This window comes from Anguilla rostrata, chromosome 17 (genome assembly GCF_018555375.3).
Source record: "Anguilla rostrata isolate EN2019 chromosome 17, ASM1855537v3, whole genome shotgun sequence".
Lineage (NCBI taxonomy): Eukaryota > Metazoa > Chordata > Actinopteri > Anguilliformes > Anguillidae > Anguilla > Anguilla rostrata.
Window position 1 is genome coordinate 14,552,927 of NC_057949.1, and position 17,016 is coordinate 14,569,942.

Below are 17,016 nucleotides of genomic sequence, written 5' to 3' on the forward strand. Positions count from 1 at the left end.
TATTAGCTCTGGAGCTGAAAGATAGCCAAACAGATAACAGAATTTTAAAATCGAGAAAATGTCAAATTTACAATGCTATGTCCTGAATTCTGAGCAAATAATTATATTCTATTTGTAGTTCTTTCACAATTATTACTTGTTAATTGCATTGACCACTAAATGTGCAATTATAAAAAATGCATAAAGACAGCTTTGATTTGTTTGCACATTGACTGAAATCATCTTCAGCTTAAAAAGCAGAACATGTCATTTTTACCATCCAGATCAATATTTGCGAAATTAAATTTTAATTTATCATTGTATGCTACTGAGAGAAAAACAGTGTCATACAAATATAACGCAGATGCAGTCTGGGTTCCACAGAATTACTGTACATCTATATATTCCAAAGTCCCAAGTGGTTAAACAACAGCAAGTAAAACAATGAATCATTATGATATTAGAGGTTAGTACATACAGACAGACATACAGATGAGTAAAAAATAAACTTATTGGGACATCAGAGAGCAAAGACATAAATGGAGATGATGACATCTGCACAACTGGACAGGTGTACAGACAGGTGTACAGACAAGAAAGACTTGGCGCAGTAGATGCAGAGTTCTGTGCTACTTCAGGTTCATGCATGTACACACACACACACACACACACTAAAGTGCAACATCCTCCACATTTACTTTATGTTTGTATTTGCATGCATTGTGTGTGTTTGTGTGTGTGTGTATATAACTACAGACGTCTTCATACTTTCTCCATTCTTTTAAATGGCAAATACTGCACACATTTGTGTTTGTAATAGAGTAGGAGTTGTGAATTCCAGATATGTAGATTTAACCCAACAAAACGACAGTCTTTGTTGCACTAAATAGTCCACTCAATTTCACACTCGACACCCATGATGCACATGAACAGATAAATACATACCAGGAATGACCACTGTACATATCTGATGAGTCCATGTCTGAAGTGGAACAGCCAACAGGTTTGGTTTGCTCAGATATGAATGAGATGTGCCCATATTGCACTAACAACCCCACTATTGCCTTAAAATATAATACAAAAGTAATCCATTACTGAATATATTTAAAGACATTCCCCTAAAGGGTTCGACAGCTGTGTACAAATCCCCCACCTATGCTCAGATATGATTGGCTGCCTGTAACAGCCAATGAAGAATACAGCTGCATTTTCCATTTAGCTTAACGAGGAACTTATTAATTATCGATTATTATCAATGAATTATCTCAAAATCAATGTGTCTCAATATATACAAAATATGTTAAAATATATAATCTGAAATGTGACACAGCTCAAAATAGGTGGCATATATTAAGAAATTTTCCATGATTTCATGTATTTACTTTCTGTACATGTTGTATAATATACTGCATACAGTGTATTTGTTTTTATACAACATATGCATAAAATGACATGTACGAAAGCACCAATATTACAAGTATTTTCCATTAAAGTTGAAGTACATTGTTGATATAATCCTCAAATTTGGACTTTGAATTTTGCCATGGAATTACTGAAGCCTACAAAACAGCTAAAGCAGAAATCATGATTTTTAATTTTAGCTTAATTGATTTGCCTCTGAGACTGTGGTAAACCCAGTTTAACAAGAGAAACACAAGGCAAATCAAAAGTAAGTGCTTAGTAAGCGCTCAACTCAAATTTAAGACATCCATAAAATCTGAGATGCATGTTTATTCCATCATTAGGATGCTGCTTCATTAACGCAGAGCAGATCTGAGCACAATGCCTGGGCATTGTTCAGCAAAATTAACACCGCCCATGTTTTACAGAAGAAAATCAATTACGCTTCAACCTTCCAAATTAAAAGAAATAAATTAAAACAATGACGCCACCCTCCGTCCCCAACGGTCATCAGACACGATGCAAAGCAGTCGGCGCCAAGGCTACATCAGCAGTGCTGAGTGAATTCTGGGACATGCTTCCTTAGGGTTGACCAACCAGCGTCAGGAATGCCTCGACGCGCTTGTGTCGTACTTCTGAGCAGTCAGAAAAACATGTACAGTAATGTTACTAGTCAAATGCCAGACTGAAAAGACAAATCATGCTTCCCAGCAAATTAAAGGCAAGAAAAAACAATCAACAAAAAGAGGGTATTTAAATAAATATTCTTAGAACACTGTAAATGTAGCCTTAAAGCGCTTCCTTGTATCATTCTAGAATATTATAGCTTCTCTCTCAACTGGAAAATTGACTTAAGTGCATTTTAGCTGCTTGTGTTCAACAACCCTTGAACTCAAGATGCCCTGAAGGGGGGTTTTAGCTGGCTTCTATTGGACAAAGACATATTGCTTTTTGGTCTGCTGGTAATTCTGCCACAAAACACTCATTTTCGGCAGTATTTCAGAGTTTCAAAGGCTGGAGTCAGAGTTTTGATTTTAGCGACGTCTTGACTGGTTAAGATGAACCAGTGTGAAGACAATAAATAGTTTGTTACATTTAAAGGAAAGAAAAAATTAAATAAAACAGATAATAATAATAATAATAATAATAATAATAATAATAATAATAATAATAATAATAATAATAATAATAATAATAATAATAATACATTTAGGGGCAGTGCATCATGGGAACATGGTTTAATGGCAGTTTGTTTTTTATGTTATTTGATTAGTTGCTATTGGCATATATAAATAAACATATTTAAACTCAAATTGATATTATTGTATTTTTTCAAATAACTACTTTATTTTTCTTTCCCACAATTCTTTGATCACAAGTCCCAGAATGCTCTCTTCCACTGTTTCCTTGACAACAGTGGGAATCAAGAAGGGAGGCAGAAAGAGAGAAAGAGTGAGAAAAGGAAAAAGATGATGTGAGAGAGGATGTTTAGGGAGATGTTTGGGGGGAGAACAGCAGGTAGAAATGAATGTTTACAGACAGGGACACAAAACAATAAACAAGGAAAGACAACTACACAAACAAAATCCACACAAACACATACTCAAACAACATCTACACAAACAAACAGCTTTCACACAAACAAGTACACAAATAAAACAGAATTCACAAAAACACCTAAACAAAAAAACCACACAAACAAAATCAACACAAACAATATCCACACAAACACGCAAGCAAACACCATCCACACAAACAAACAGCATCCACACAAACAGCATCCACAGACATGAACGATAACACAAAAACAATACACACAAGAGGAGGCAGAACATGACCAATGAAAGTGTGGGGTTGAAAGGGAAGGAAACTGAAGTGAAGGTCAGTTGAAAACTGACTCAACCTTATAACCTTTGACCTTTTTTGACCCCTGTCCTATTCATTTGGTCAAGTGAGGTCAAAGGGGACAACGTCACACAGAAAAAGTCAAGGAGCGACAAACCAGCAAACACACTTTCAGCAGGAGGACATCAAGGCAAACCAGGTCAGGGTTAAAGGAGAGACCTCCTTTAAAATGAGAAGGTCAGTATTTTTTCCGCGGTTCATTCCGGAGTTCTGCGGGATGAATGACTGGTCTCTGGTTTCGTTTATCGGCCCGGTGTGTGCTCTCAGCCAAATTAGCGCACATCGCTCAGAAAAATCACTGCATACGGCCTCGCTACGCTCAGAAAGTACAAGTCCTCCCCAGTGTTTTGTTCCAATCGCCTGGATTTGCTAATTAGTGCACTTCTGCAGCCAGGAGGCTAGAACGAATCAGCGAAATCGGCCGGCCGAGTTTGTGGGCGGCGGGACTTGCTTTGAACTTTCTGACCCCGTAACTCGGCTGCTCTGCTTGACTGCCTTCTCATTTCAAAGCTCTATGCTCGGGGCTCGGGGCAGATCCGTCAAGCAGCTTCCGCCCGGGCGAGCCCAGCCTCAAGCTCCGCCCACTTACCTTCTGCGTCCCCACGGCAACGTGCCCGTCAGTCAGTCAGTCCGTCCGTCGGTTCGTCCGTCCGTCCATTCGTCCGTCACACAGTAGCACGGGGTCTCGGTGGGCATATCAGTGGGTACTTGAGTCCCTGAGTGTCGGCTTCGCGCCCCTTTGAAAGCTAGCTGCGCGGGGCGGCAGTCTCCGCGTCAGGAGCGGCCTACACACTCAAGGCTGAAGTACCAGTTTTGGAAGGTCAAGTGAATAGTATTTCATTAAAAATGCTGGAGCTCGCGTGGGAATCGATGTTATTCCCCCCCTTCATTTCACTCAGGTTTCAAAGCAAACAACCTGCCGTGATGCACACAATGGCATTGGCCTAACGAGGGCGGCGGCCTGCTCCAGCCCCGCCCCCTCCTCCCCCTCCCCCCCCTTCCCCGGGGTGTGACGGGCACCTGGCCACGCCCACAGGAAAGAGAGCACGATTCCTCCTTGCGTGTGGGCGGAGCCTCGGTCGTTCATCAGTAACGGAATACTATTCAGTCCACCTCAAAGTGGTGGTCTGTGTACAACCAGCACCACCCATGACCTCTGCTCCTTTACCCTGGGGAGAGAGACGGGGCGTGACACGGTCTTAGCAACTCCGAATTTTTAAAATACAGTCACAACAACTGTTAGCAAGGAGCAGAGGCTTAACGCGTGAAATAAATCACGGACGCCGCGTTTCGTTTGTTTACGCACGTTTGTTTTCTCAAAATTTGGGCTGTTGCGTCAGAGGCCGCGGTCGCACCGCCAGGGTAAACACCAGGAGCAGAAAGAGAGGGCCATAGCAACGCACAAAAGAGACGGGAACACAAAATACGACACACAAAAAAAAGGAGTCGGGAGGACGGCAACACAATATAATACAGAACAACAATAGCCGACATACAAACGCACGATATGACACAACCTGCGAGGGAAGACACAACAACACAGAGTACGTCAGACAACACGCCATCCCTGAGCGACACTGCAATGACAACAACAGCCAACGTACAGATGTGACACACACACACACACACAGCCATACACACACAGCACACACACACACACACACATATACATACACACAGCACACACATACACACACAGCCATACACAGTACACACACACACACACACACAAACAGCCACACACACACAGCACACACACACACAGCCATACACATTACACACACACATACTCACAAACAGCCACACACACACACACACACACACACACACACACACACACACAAACAGCCACACACATACACACAAACACAAACAGCCACACACACACACACCCATTGACTTACATTCATTCCGTAACCTCTAACCCTAACCCTAACCCTAACTCTAACCCCAACCACTACATGCCTAACCTTAACCCTAACCTTAACCTAATTGTAACCCTAACCCTAACCCTAAGTCCTAACCCTAAAACAGCCTCTTGAACTTGTGGGGACCAGCAAAAGGTCCCCACCTTGCGTAATTTTCCTCATCGTACTATCCTTGTGGAGACATTTGATTCTCACAAAAATAGTAATACATGCCCACACACAAACACACACACACACACACACACACAGCACACACACACATACACACACACACACACACAGCATACACACACACACACACACAGCCCCACACACACACGCACACACACACACGCACACACAGCACACACACACACACACACACAGCCCCACACACACACACACACACGCACACACAGCACACACACACACACACACACACACACACACAGCCCCACACACACACACACACACACACGCACACACACACACACAGTCGTGCCGTGCTGACCCACAGGGGATCCCGCGCTACGTCGCTGCGTAACGCGGTTAGCTTAGCGCAGGGACCAGGTCTGATGAGTCACGGACATGTAATTGGCAGACTCGCTCAGAGCAGATTTCAGGTTCTTTGCTCGCGCTACATGCGCTCCATGGACGCTCTCAGCTAGCCTGCGGCTTTGGCTAGCTGAGAGTGTGAATTCTGTAACACCAAATACCGGCCATGGGTTGGGTTAATGCGGGGGTGGGGTGACAGGGGGGGTGGTACCAAATGGGCAGGGTGGAAATCTGGGGAGATGGCAGGAACACATAAACATGACCGGGTTTAGAAATGACAACATTAACCCAACCTTAACCATGTCAAAGCAGTATTTGTCACACACACGTACACACGTACACACACACCCACTCACAAGCGCACATATACAAACATACAAACAAATATTCTCCTGCATACAGTCTTAACACTTTAAGTCATATACATAACCAAAGTCGATAAAATAGGATAACATTTTAACTCATTGCATTCACCAGCAATCCATTGTCATGCAAAAACTCACACCATTTCATGAATGCTATTTTTTGTAAAGTCTGTGTGTGGTGTGTGTGTGTGTGTGTGTAACTGCAAATGGTAAATACTGTTCAAATTTGTGTTTGTAATAGGGTAGGAGTTGTGAATTCCACAGTGTGATTGTGTATTTTGTGTGTGTATATGTGTATGTGTGTGTGAGACGAAAAAGCATGTGTGTGTGTGTGCATGCAAGAGTATGTGAATGTGCACGTATGTGAGAGTGTGTCAGAGTGTGTATGTGCCTTTGTGTGCATGTGTGTGAAATTGTGTGCATGTGCATGCGTATGAGAGTGTGTGTACAGTTTGTGCGTGCGTGTGAGAGCGTGTGTGCAGTATGTGCATGCGTGTGAGAGTGTGTGTACAGTATGTGCGTGCGTGTGAGAGTGTGTGCACAGTATGTGCATGCGTGTGAGAGTGTGTGTACAGTATGTGCGTGCGTGTGAGAGCGTGTGTGCAGTATGTGCATGTGCGTGAGAGGTGTTACCTCCGTGCTCTATGGTTTGATCCAGGAAGAGGCGGAGTTTGCATTGAGGTCCTGTTGTAACAGGGGCCCCTCCGGCTTGAACCATTCCTCACTTGGAGGGGAGGCAGGGCTGGCTGCTGCAGCTTCTGGTGTTTGTGTCGGGGATTTAAGGGATTGTTTTAAGGACAGGGGTGGAGTGGGTTGGGGGTGAACCATGTGTGGTTTTTTTGTGGGGGAGGGGTCGGGGTTATTTTAAGTTGGTAATGGGGGTGCATTTGGGAAACAGATTGGAACCAGGGAATAAGCCAAGGAGAAGGGGAGGGAGGGATTGGGGACCAGGAGAAGGAGTGAGATGGAACAGCCAGCAGAGGACAAAAAAGAAGGAAAGAGAGGGGGAGGGCAGAAGGAGAGGGGTGGAGAGAACAGGAGAGAAGCAGAGAGAAAGGAGAAAAGGAGGAGAGGGGGAGGAGAGGAGGTGGAGAAACAGAGCGGGGGAGGAAAGGGGGTGAAAAAAAAGGTGAGGGATGGAGGGATGACGTGAGCAAAGATGGTGTGCAGGGAGGAGAGAGGAAAAGAAAGAAAGCAATGACCAACAAAGCAATGAATGACAAGAGAGGAAGCAGGAAGGAAGGAAAGAGAGAAAGACAGAAAGAAGGACAGGAGGAGGAAGGACAGATAGAGGGAAAGACAGAAAGACCAGCGGTAGAGAGGAGCAGAAAACAGCAGGCTGCATGTATGCATGTCCAACTGTACTGCAGTGAAAATACGAGCCGTTCACAGCTCAACAGGATAACAGGCTGCTAGTCGAGTTAATGCAATACTACATAAAGCACTGTACAGTACAGCACAGACTGTTTATGAGCTTAATGTTGAATGTGTCAATGGCTGGTTGATAAAAAAAATATGGAAAATATCAATAGCATTCTGATATTTTCCTTGTGCTGTTTTTTGATGTTAAAACTGTTGAAGGTTAAACTCCCTAGAGTGGTCCAATTAGAGTCTTTCACATTTTAATCTCTCCAGGAGATGCTGGTGTTATGTAGGCTGGATTATGTAATACCAGTGTAATGGACTGTAAAATGAAATGAAACGCACAGCCATTACAGTACTTACCATCTGCCTGTTCCAACAGCTACAGTCAGAGTTCTATCTACAGACAGAGAACCGCACCCACCTCTCCCATTCCCATGCCTACAGTCAGAGTTCTATCTACAGACAGAAAACCGCACCCACCTCTCCCATTCCCACGGCTACAGTCAATACTCTCTACAGACAGAGAAGCCCAATGATTTGTGTTTCCATGGCTACAGTTAATTCTCTATCTACAGACAGAGAACCCCACCGACTCTTCCATTCCCACGGCTACAGTCAGTCCTCTATTTACAGGCGGAGAAGCCACTCCCATTCCCATGGCCACAATCATTGCTGAATCTACAGACAGAGAAGCCTAATGACTGTTCTGTTCTCATGGCTACACTCAGCGCTCTATCTACAGACAGAGAAGCCCAACGACTCTTCTGTTTCCACGGCTACAGTCAGCACTCTATCTACAGACAGAAACCCACTGCCTCTCCTGTTCCCACAGCTACAGTCAGAGTTCTATCTACAGACAGAGAACTGTACCTGCCTCTCCCGTTCCCACGGCTACAGTCAGTGCTCTATCTACAGACAAAGAAGCCCAACGACTATCCCGTTCTCATGGCTACACTCAGCGCTCTATCTACAGACAGAGAAGCCCACTTGCCCCTTCCATCTGTCACGACAGCTTCACACCTTTACCACAGGAGCAGCCCATCACGCGACAGAGACCGATCATGTGACGAGGTACCCTGGAGTCACCCGTCGCGTGATCTTTCCCTCTCCCGTGACCAGAGCTCCTCGGGCTCCCCGTCACGCCAAGGTCTCCATAGCGCCAGACGGACGGCGTTCCATGCCATTCCCGTTTGATCAGACACGGATTTCCCGGCTCCTCCGTGCGGAACCCCCAGCCTTTCCACTGGGGCACGGGGCACAGGGAGCCTGTCCCTTTTTCGGCTACCCGTCCACCGCAGAGCCAAAACCGGCTGGCCAGCGGGGGGGCAGGCCTCTCTCGCCTCCTCTCCCCCCTGACCCGGCACGCCCATGGAAGAGTAATGAAGCGCTGGGATGGACGGTGAGGGACTGGAGAGAATGGGAGAGGTCCCACGGGGATGAGGGGATGAGGGTGGGAAAAGAGGATAAACTTGCGGGATGGCAGTGAATGGGGACCGGGATGGGATCAGGACTGAGGAGACTTCTCTGGTCTGGGAATAAGAGTGACTCATCCGTGATGATCAGAACTTCAGGGATGAAACTAATACTGGATCATAGAGGGCTCCTGTTGGTGCTCCCTCCATCGTTCTGTCTCTTATTTCAAATAGGAAAGCAGGAGGATCACTGTGTGTGCACTACTCATGTTACAGGCTTGGGAGGAATAAAATCCAGCGGGATTATGCAGGTTCCTGCGGGCCTAAAATGCTTCCTGTCTAACAGGAAGTGGATGGGGAAGAGTCGGGGTGAAAGGGAGCAGGGCCAGGGAGTCTGCAGTCTTTCTTACTGTCAGCATCATCACTGTGAGTGTGTGTGTGTCTGTGGGTGTGTGAGCGAGAGAGAGAGAGTGTGTGTGTGGGAGGGTGTCGGTGTGTGTGGGGAGGGGGGGTGTACACGTTTGTGAGTTTATACATGCGTGTGAGCATATGTGTTTGTGTGCATATGCATGTCTTTGTGAGTGTGTATGTGTATATGCGAGTGTGTGTGGGCATACGTGTGTATGTTTATGTTGGTGTGTGTGTGTGCACATAAGTGTCATTTGGAATTAAATAACAATTTGGTCATCAACTACTGACTCAAATAGTATTTTTTTTTTTGTTTGTTCTGTTTTGTTTTTTCTTTACCACACAGTGGCTTGCTACAAAGGAATGACGGTAAGCTAAATTTCAGTTTAATATTACATTACATTCCATTTATTTGGCAGATGCCAAATACTACAGAACAGGTCAGATAAGGTACATTATGAATTAAATGTTTAGTAATGTTAATTAAATTTAGATTGTTGCCAAAAAATTTTAGCAGGCCCTCTCTGTAATTACCCCAGAGTACTCTGGGAATGATAACTCCTCTGACCAATGAGGACGGAGATAACTGCTGGGATGATGACTGCCATTGGCATAGGAACCCATTGGGACGGGTGGGACGAGGTGATTGCTCAAGCCGATCATACTATGGACTTCACTTCCCATAACCCTTATAGAAATTAAAATGGTAAGAAGAAATTTTAGGATAGCGCTTCCGAATTTGCTTGTGTCGAAAGTTCTGCGACAGAAACAGCGATAGATTACCCACTAGCATCTGTCCAAAATGTAAAAAGCCAGGCAGTTTTCACGGTCGGGAAAACTTTTATGACAACGTCAGCTAAAGTCAGTGACACACAGCGGTTGGAAAGAACGGTAACGGTAATCTTATATTTGTAACGTTACCTATCAATATGCCAGCTAACGTCATTGTTAGCTAGCTAGTTGTCAATGAATGGACTATGATATCTGATAGTATGATAAGTAGCTAGCTAGTTAATAGCTGTCGTTACACTGTCTGAATGTGATGTTCACTTAACTTAGAAAACTACCTGGCGATAGTTGCACTCGGTTGCTATGGAGGGAATTAACGTGACTCCCCATGTTGCAGTGTTAGTATTTTAGCAAATGTTTTGTGTAACGTTATGGACACGTCTTGTAAAATTACAAGTTTGTTTTAGCTATCGATATTTCTTTTTAACGTTCGCTCCCCCTCAATATTTAGAACGTGTGCATTTGTCCCCCTGAATTTGTTTTCCTTTACATTTCCACCATAAATTGATGCAGAAAAGGCACAAATTGGTGCATAAAAACTCACCAGAATGCAGGAAATGAAGTGTTTGACGTTCAAAATGTCTAAACCGACGCCACTGAACACTGCTTTGAGTCCATGCTCGTGACGGCAGTTTGCTTAGCTGTCCCATGATTGCGCCTGAAAGTTGTTCCGCCTAGAAAGTTTAAATCTGTACTGCACAATTATCACGTCGTTTCGGCTAGCAGAAGACTTAAAATAACCATTACCAGTAGCGGCCCAGCTTTGCTCACAGAGATTAGTCAACCTGTCTAACGTCAACCTCTCTTGAGTTATAACGTCCATATTAACGTGGGGTTTAAAATAAGAATTTGATGGAAATGTATCCTTGCTATTCATTTGCATTATCCGTATGTGAGTAAGTCAGTATGTGTATGTACATGTGTGCATGCGTGTATGTGTGTGTACAGTGTGTATATATGTGTATGTGTGTACATATAGTGTGTATGTATGTACAGTGTGTGTATAGTATAGTGTGTATAGTGTCCATGTGCACAAGTATGTGCATGTGTGTTTGTGTATGTGTGTGTATAGTGAGCATGTGCATACAGTGTATTGTGTATTTGTGTTTGTGTGTATGTGTGTATAAACTGTGCATGTGTGTATAGTGTATGTGTATACTCCATATAGTGTGTATAGTGTGAATGTGTCTGGTGTGTGTGTATAGTGTGTATAATGTGCATGTGTGTACAGTATGCATGTGTGTATAATATGTGTATAGTTTGGGTGTGTATAATGTGTGTATAGTGGGTATGTGTATATTGTGTACAGTGTATAGTGTGTATAATGTGTATGTGTGTACAGTGAGTGTGTGTATAGTGTGTATGTGTATAGTGTGTGTATAGAATGTACCACGTGTGTACAGTGTGTATAGTGTGTATGTGTATACAATGAGTGTAGTGTGTATAGTATTTGTGTGTATAATGTGTATGTGCACAGTGTGTGAGCGTATAGTGTGTATGGAGTGCATGTGTGGGTAGTGTGTATAGTGTACAGTGTGTATAGTGTGTATAGCATGTGTGTTTAGTGTACAGCATGTATAGATTGAATAGTGTGTGTAGAGTGCATGTGTGGGTAGTGTGTATAGTGTTTATAGAGTGTATAATGTGTGTATAGTGTGTACAGAGTGCATAGTGTGTATAGTGTGTACAGTCTGTATGGAGTGTATAGTGTGTATACTGTACAGTATATATAGTGTGTTTCGAGTGCATGTGTGGGTTATGTGTATTGTATAGTGTGTACAGTGTGTATATTGTGTATGGATTGCATAGTGTGTGTATAGCATATATAGAGTACATAGTGTGTGTGTATGGAGTGTACAGAGTGCATGTGTGGGTAGTGTGTGTATAGCGTGTATAGAGCGCATAGTGTGTATAGTGTATAGTGTATGGGTGTGTATAGTGTACAGTGTATATAGTGTGTATAGCGTGTATAGAGAGCATTGTGTGTATAGTGTATAGTGTACAGTGTATATAGAGTGTATAGCGTGTATAGAGAGCATTGTGTGTATAGTGTATAGTGTACCGTGTATATAGTGTGTATAGCGTGTATAGAGAGCATTGTGTGTATAGTGTATAGTGTACCGTGTATATAGTGTGTATAGCATGTATAGAGCGCATGCTCGAGGGTCTGCGCGTACCTTTCCTCACATTCCCGTCTGTGGCTCTGAATTCGCCGGTGCTGAGGAGGAAGCAGGCGCGGTCATGGGGGAAGCGCTCACGGCTGACCGCGCTTGTCGCCGGGCTCTTCTCGTCCGGCCCCAGCACCTGGTCAATGGTGGGGCAGTCCTCATTGGCCAGCGCGGCGTTGGCGGCATCTCCGTTCTGCTTGGAGTCTGAGGAGGTGCGCGATTGGCCGTCAGGAAACGGGGGGGGGGGGGCGTGTGTAGGTGGCAGAGAGTGGAGGCGGAGATCGGGAAGTAATTGAGGATTTGGGTGAAGAAGAGGAAAGGAAAGTAATATTGGGTAGAAAAGGGAGGACAAGGAGAAGAGAGAGAAAGAGAGAGTTGAGGTGGAGGTTAGGATGAGAGCAGGAGAGAAGGAGGTGGTGGTGAATATACCGGGGAGGTAATGCAAGAGTAAGGGATTGAGGAGCACATGGAATGATTCGGGGGGAGGAGTTTAGGGAATGAAGGAGGTGGGAGGGTCAGAAGAAGAATATTAGTTTCCCATAGTAACGCCAGTCATTACAATAACATCACAGCACAGGAGGAATCAGGAGGAGAGCTATACAAAATGAAGCACCGCACTGTACTCAATGGGGGACACTCTTCTGCCAGCTGGTACAATTTACTGCAAACCGAGAGTGAGGCATGCTGGGAAGACAGACACAGACACTCAGCCAATACCGTCGCACAGGGCACAGGCCACATACGGACTGGCTCCGCCCCTCTGGGTCAAGCCAATCTGAACTGAATTGATATCAGGTCGAGCAGTTCATTTACATAAAAGGCAAGATTTAACAAATCAACATGTTTTTAATGTTGGAGTTTGGGTCCGATTACACTGACAGACACTGAAACACTTTTGGCAAATTCAGTGAATAATCTGTTGAGTCGACGTGGACAGAAACGTGGGGTGGAAACAATGCTGATTCAGCGATGCTCTGCACAGTGGGAACAGCCTGACCCTGAGCCACGGGTTGGGTCACACCCAACACTGCGCTCACAAACGCAACCAAGAGAAGAGACAAACACCGCACACAGCACAGGGCACTGACTGGAGAGGACACTGCAGCACATTTATACTGCACTGAGAAGGGGGGGGGAGAGCAACAGAGAGAGAGAGAGGGGGGGGGAAGAGAGCAGCAGAGAGAGAGGGAAGTGAGAGAGAAAGAGGGGAGAGAGCAACAGAGAGAGAGAGAGAGGGAAGAGAGCAACAGGGATAGAGAGAGGGGGAAGAGGGAGAAGACAGGGAAGGAGAGGGAGAGAGGGTGACAGAGAGAGGGGGAAGAAAGACAGAGAGAGGGAGGAAAAGAGACAGAGATAGAGGGAGAGAGCAAGAGGAGACAGGGAAGGAGAGGGGGACAGAGAGAGTACAGAGCGAAAGAAAAAAAAGACAGGGAGAGAGGAGATGGGGAAAGAGCTTGAGCGAGAAGAGAGACAAAGCAAGAGAGAGAGAGGGAGAGGGAGGGACAGAGAGAGAGTGTGAGAGATAAGAGGAGAGAAGATGCTGCAGGGTTGTGCTTATAGCTTCCGACACAGCTGTCAAATCTAATGTGACATGAGTTACTGCTCAACAATTCTCAGGGATCACCCCTGGCAAAGTTGACAAAGAGAGAGAGACGTAGGTAAGGAGACAAAGTGACAGAAAAGGGGTGTTTGCAGGGTAAATAAAAATTGTCTCACGCTATCTGATCTTTAAAGAGCAAACAGCTGAGCTAACTCTTTAAAATTAACCCAGAGCATAAGGACAGTAATACACACAATATGTACCTCATATTATAACATAGCAGTAGTACAATGTTACACCAGTCGTCATTCTAAGGGGAAATCTGCTGTTCAGAGGTACATTGCCATCCCCACAAAGTCAGTTGGCTGAGAGAAGCTTCTGGACAAGTTATACCAAATAAAACAGTGTATAACATGGAAGAAGAGGGTTAGAATGGACAGTTGCTACACAGTAAAATGTGCAGTGATAATTCAACTCATAACAGTGCTAATTTAACATTAACAAATGAAGTGTGGCCCAACGATGTTTGACACAATATACCTACACAAAGGCAACTAAGTCCAGAGTTTTGGGCTTTCTGCTAAATATTGTGTTTGAAATGTATTTAAAATTGAGAGCACATACAAAGAAATAAGAGGTAAAAGTGCTTATTTTAATTATATATTTGTTATTCTTCAGTCTGTTGCATGTGCCACTGGACAGGTGAGTAACTGTTGGCATAGGCCAGAGTTTAACCAGGATGAGGAAATCACACTGCCCCTGGTCACACACACACGTACACACGCACATGTACACGTGCACACACACACGTGTACAAACGCACACACGTGCACACACAAACATAGACCACAAAGCCATATGAAGCCACTTTTTTAGTCATGCCCAAGAATTTCTGAATGTCCATTTCTAATAAGGCAACCAATATTCACAAATCATCATAAAATTTGTCTTCAGTAGATCATACCAAATATGTCCAAAATACAGTGCAGGTGGTATGGACGCTTCATATTTTCAGTGAAGCAGTATTTAGAATTAAGTACAGTGTTTAATTTGGAGCACAGCAGGATACAAGGCCATCCAGATTAACATTGCTTGCCAAATGTTTGATTAATTAGTCATTTTTAGGTGAAGGTAAATGAATAATATTATGCCAAAGTTGATTTACATTAATGAACATGATAATAATAAAAAAACATAAATACAGTGTATTAAGTATTGCTTTGACATTATTTATGTTGTTCATATTATAACTCTATATTGTTCAGTTGAGAGCAAAACCATGTCCATTAAAGTGTGCTTTTGACATCCATCCATTTGACTTTATGACATCCAGAGTTTCTGGGGGAAAATATATCTAAATGGATGGTTAGTAGATCCTACTAACTGACGGTTAGTATAATCGCCCTCGGATTAATTTTGAAAATATTTTCATTTTTTCACCGTATTTAATACTTGGCTGACAGACGGCACGCTCTCGGCAACATGAGCTCACCAGCCAATCATAATTTCCAACTCAGCGAGGAAGATGGCTGCCCTCCGGGGTAAGAACCCACCACCCCCCCATCCCCACCATCACAAGCGAAACCACCCCTCGGTACACGCTCTGAAGAGAACGATTAGCGGGTGGGTGCGCTTTTGATTTAAAGACATTTTATACGCCGGCGAGGCTCTCGACAGGCATAATCCCCCGGTCTAAGTTTAATTACATTTCTGTCTTCCATCAAAATCAGCTGTATGACAACCCCATTTTACAACCAAATATTTATACTGCACGCCGCGCTGAGGCGCCAAAATAAGAAGCAGCAATCAGAGATTACTGGATCACGATGGGAATCCGGAGCTGCGTCTGGTTTGTGTCGAAACGAACTTTTCACAGACCGCCGTTTTTTACCGTTTTATAAATCTGTTTAATTAAAGATGCGGTTAAAGGATGGACTCGCGCGCAGCTCTAAACACACACAGAAGTAAATATGCGCGCGCACACAAATACGAGCAAATCTGTTTCCATTCCCGATTCTTTAAATAGCAGGTCTTCAATTTCCTTATGACAGCGGTGCTTAACTGTTCCCTTTTTCTGTCGCCAAATACTTGGCTTCAAAACAGCCTCGCTAAAATCAACGCAGTGATCCTCAGCGGAAAATTCGCACACGGAAATTGGAATCACGAAGACTTTGATACAAAATACTAGACTCGTCAATTTAAGGCTCCTCTCTGCTGCAGATGTTATTTAATCTTAAAGCACATTTATTCAATGACAGGGCCGATGTATTCCCTCCATTTTTGTGTTTTAGGGCCTCTGTGAGAAAACCTAACACTGTCACAAATCCTCATGCTGATCAGATCAGATTTCTATCAGCCTGTAAAGGAGGCCTGGACCATACAGCTCTGTAATTGAAAACAGGAGAGCGTAGCCAACTTCATACAGAGACGTACAAGGACCGTAATACCATGTCCAAATAGTATCTAATAGGTTTGTGCTTTAGACATTGCTAACCAATTATTTGACTTAGAATCAAGGTTAACTGATAACATTACAAAGTTTAAATGACAATAGACCCTATAGACCATTGAGAGATGCCCCACTCATCAGTAATTTGACCACATCACAGTCACTTTCAGACTTGGTTTTAGTTAGATTAAATGACTCTAACTAATAAAAAAATCATAACCAGACAGCATCAGTATCAGAATTTCAATAATGTACATCTGTTTATATATCAAGTGTGCTTTTTACTGCATGGCAGAGTGGTGGTCTGTTTCTAGTGGATGCATCTTAAATGAACTTTGCCTCTGAAAGTGTGTGAGTTGATGGTGACTGTGTATGGGACACAGCCCTTAGATTAGGATGCATTCCCAAGGAGAGGAACGCTAAACTGGCTGTCTCACAGTCTCTCTTCTCCAGGTTCAAGTCCCGACAAGGAAAAGTCCTTTCAAAGAGGGAATATCTGGTGACAAAGCTCACGGAATTCCGCTTATGTCAGCACCAGTTGACAAAGCCAAGCCCTGATATAGCTGGCCTCAGCTAGAGAACAGAAAAGTGCTTCTGAGTTACATATTTGTCAAATCATGAACTTACTGGGTATTATGGACATTTCAAATTCACTTGAACTTCAAACTGTTATTGTTTAATTATTTTTGTACTTAAACCTTAAAAATATTCTGTTTAAAGGTCTGTTCATTTTTCCACATCTGTAAACAAAGTTGAAATAATCGGAGTTGGAT

General features: G+C 43.8%; 1 protein-coding gene across 5 annotated transcripts in view; it reads right to left on the reverse strand.

The window, feature by feature from the left end:
* kcnc3a (potassium voltage-gated channel, Shaw-related subfamily, member 3a) overlaps positions 1-17,016 on the reverse strand; it is an 84,654-nt gene that overhangs the window by 17,070 nt on the left and 50,568 nt on the right. For 3 of the 5 annotated variants that reach the window (XR_010326552.1, XM_064314553.1, XM_064314550.1), the window contains exon 4: positions 12,264-12,458. Coding sequence is in view for 4 of the 5 variants with exons in the window: in XM_064314553.1 (XP_064170623.1) it covers positions 12,264-12,458 (195 nt within the window). In the remaining variant the exon portion in view is untranslated. Of the gene's footprint in view, positions 1-4,288; positions 6,871-12,263; positions 12,459-17,016 lie in introns of those variants that run through there. The other 2 variants (XM_064314551.1, XM_064314552.1) reach the window with 2 other exon arrangements.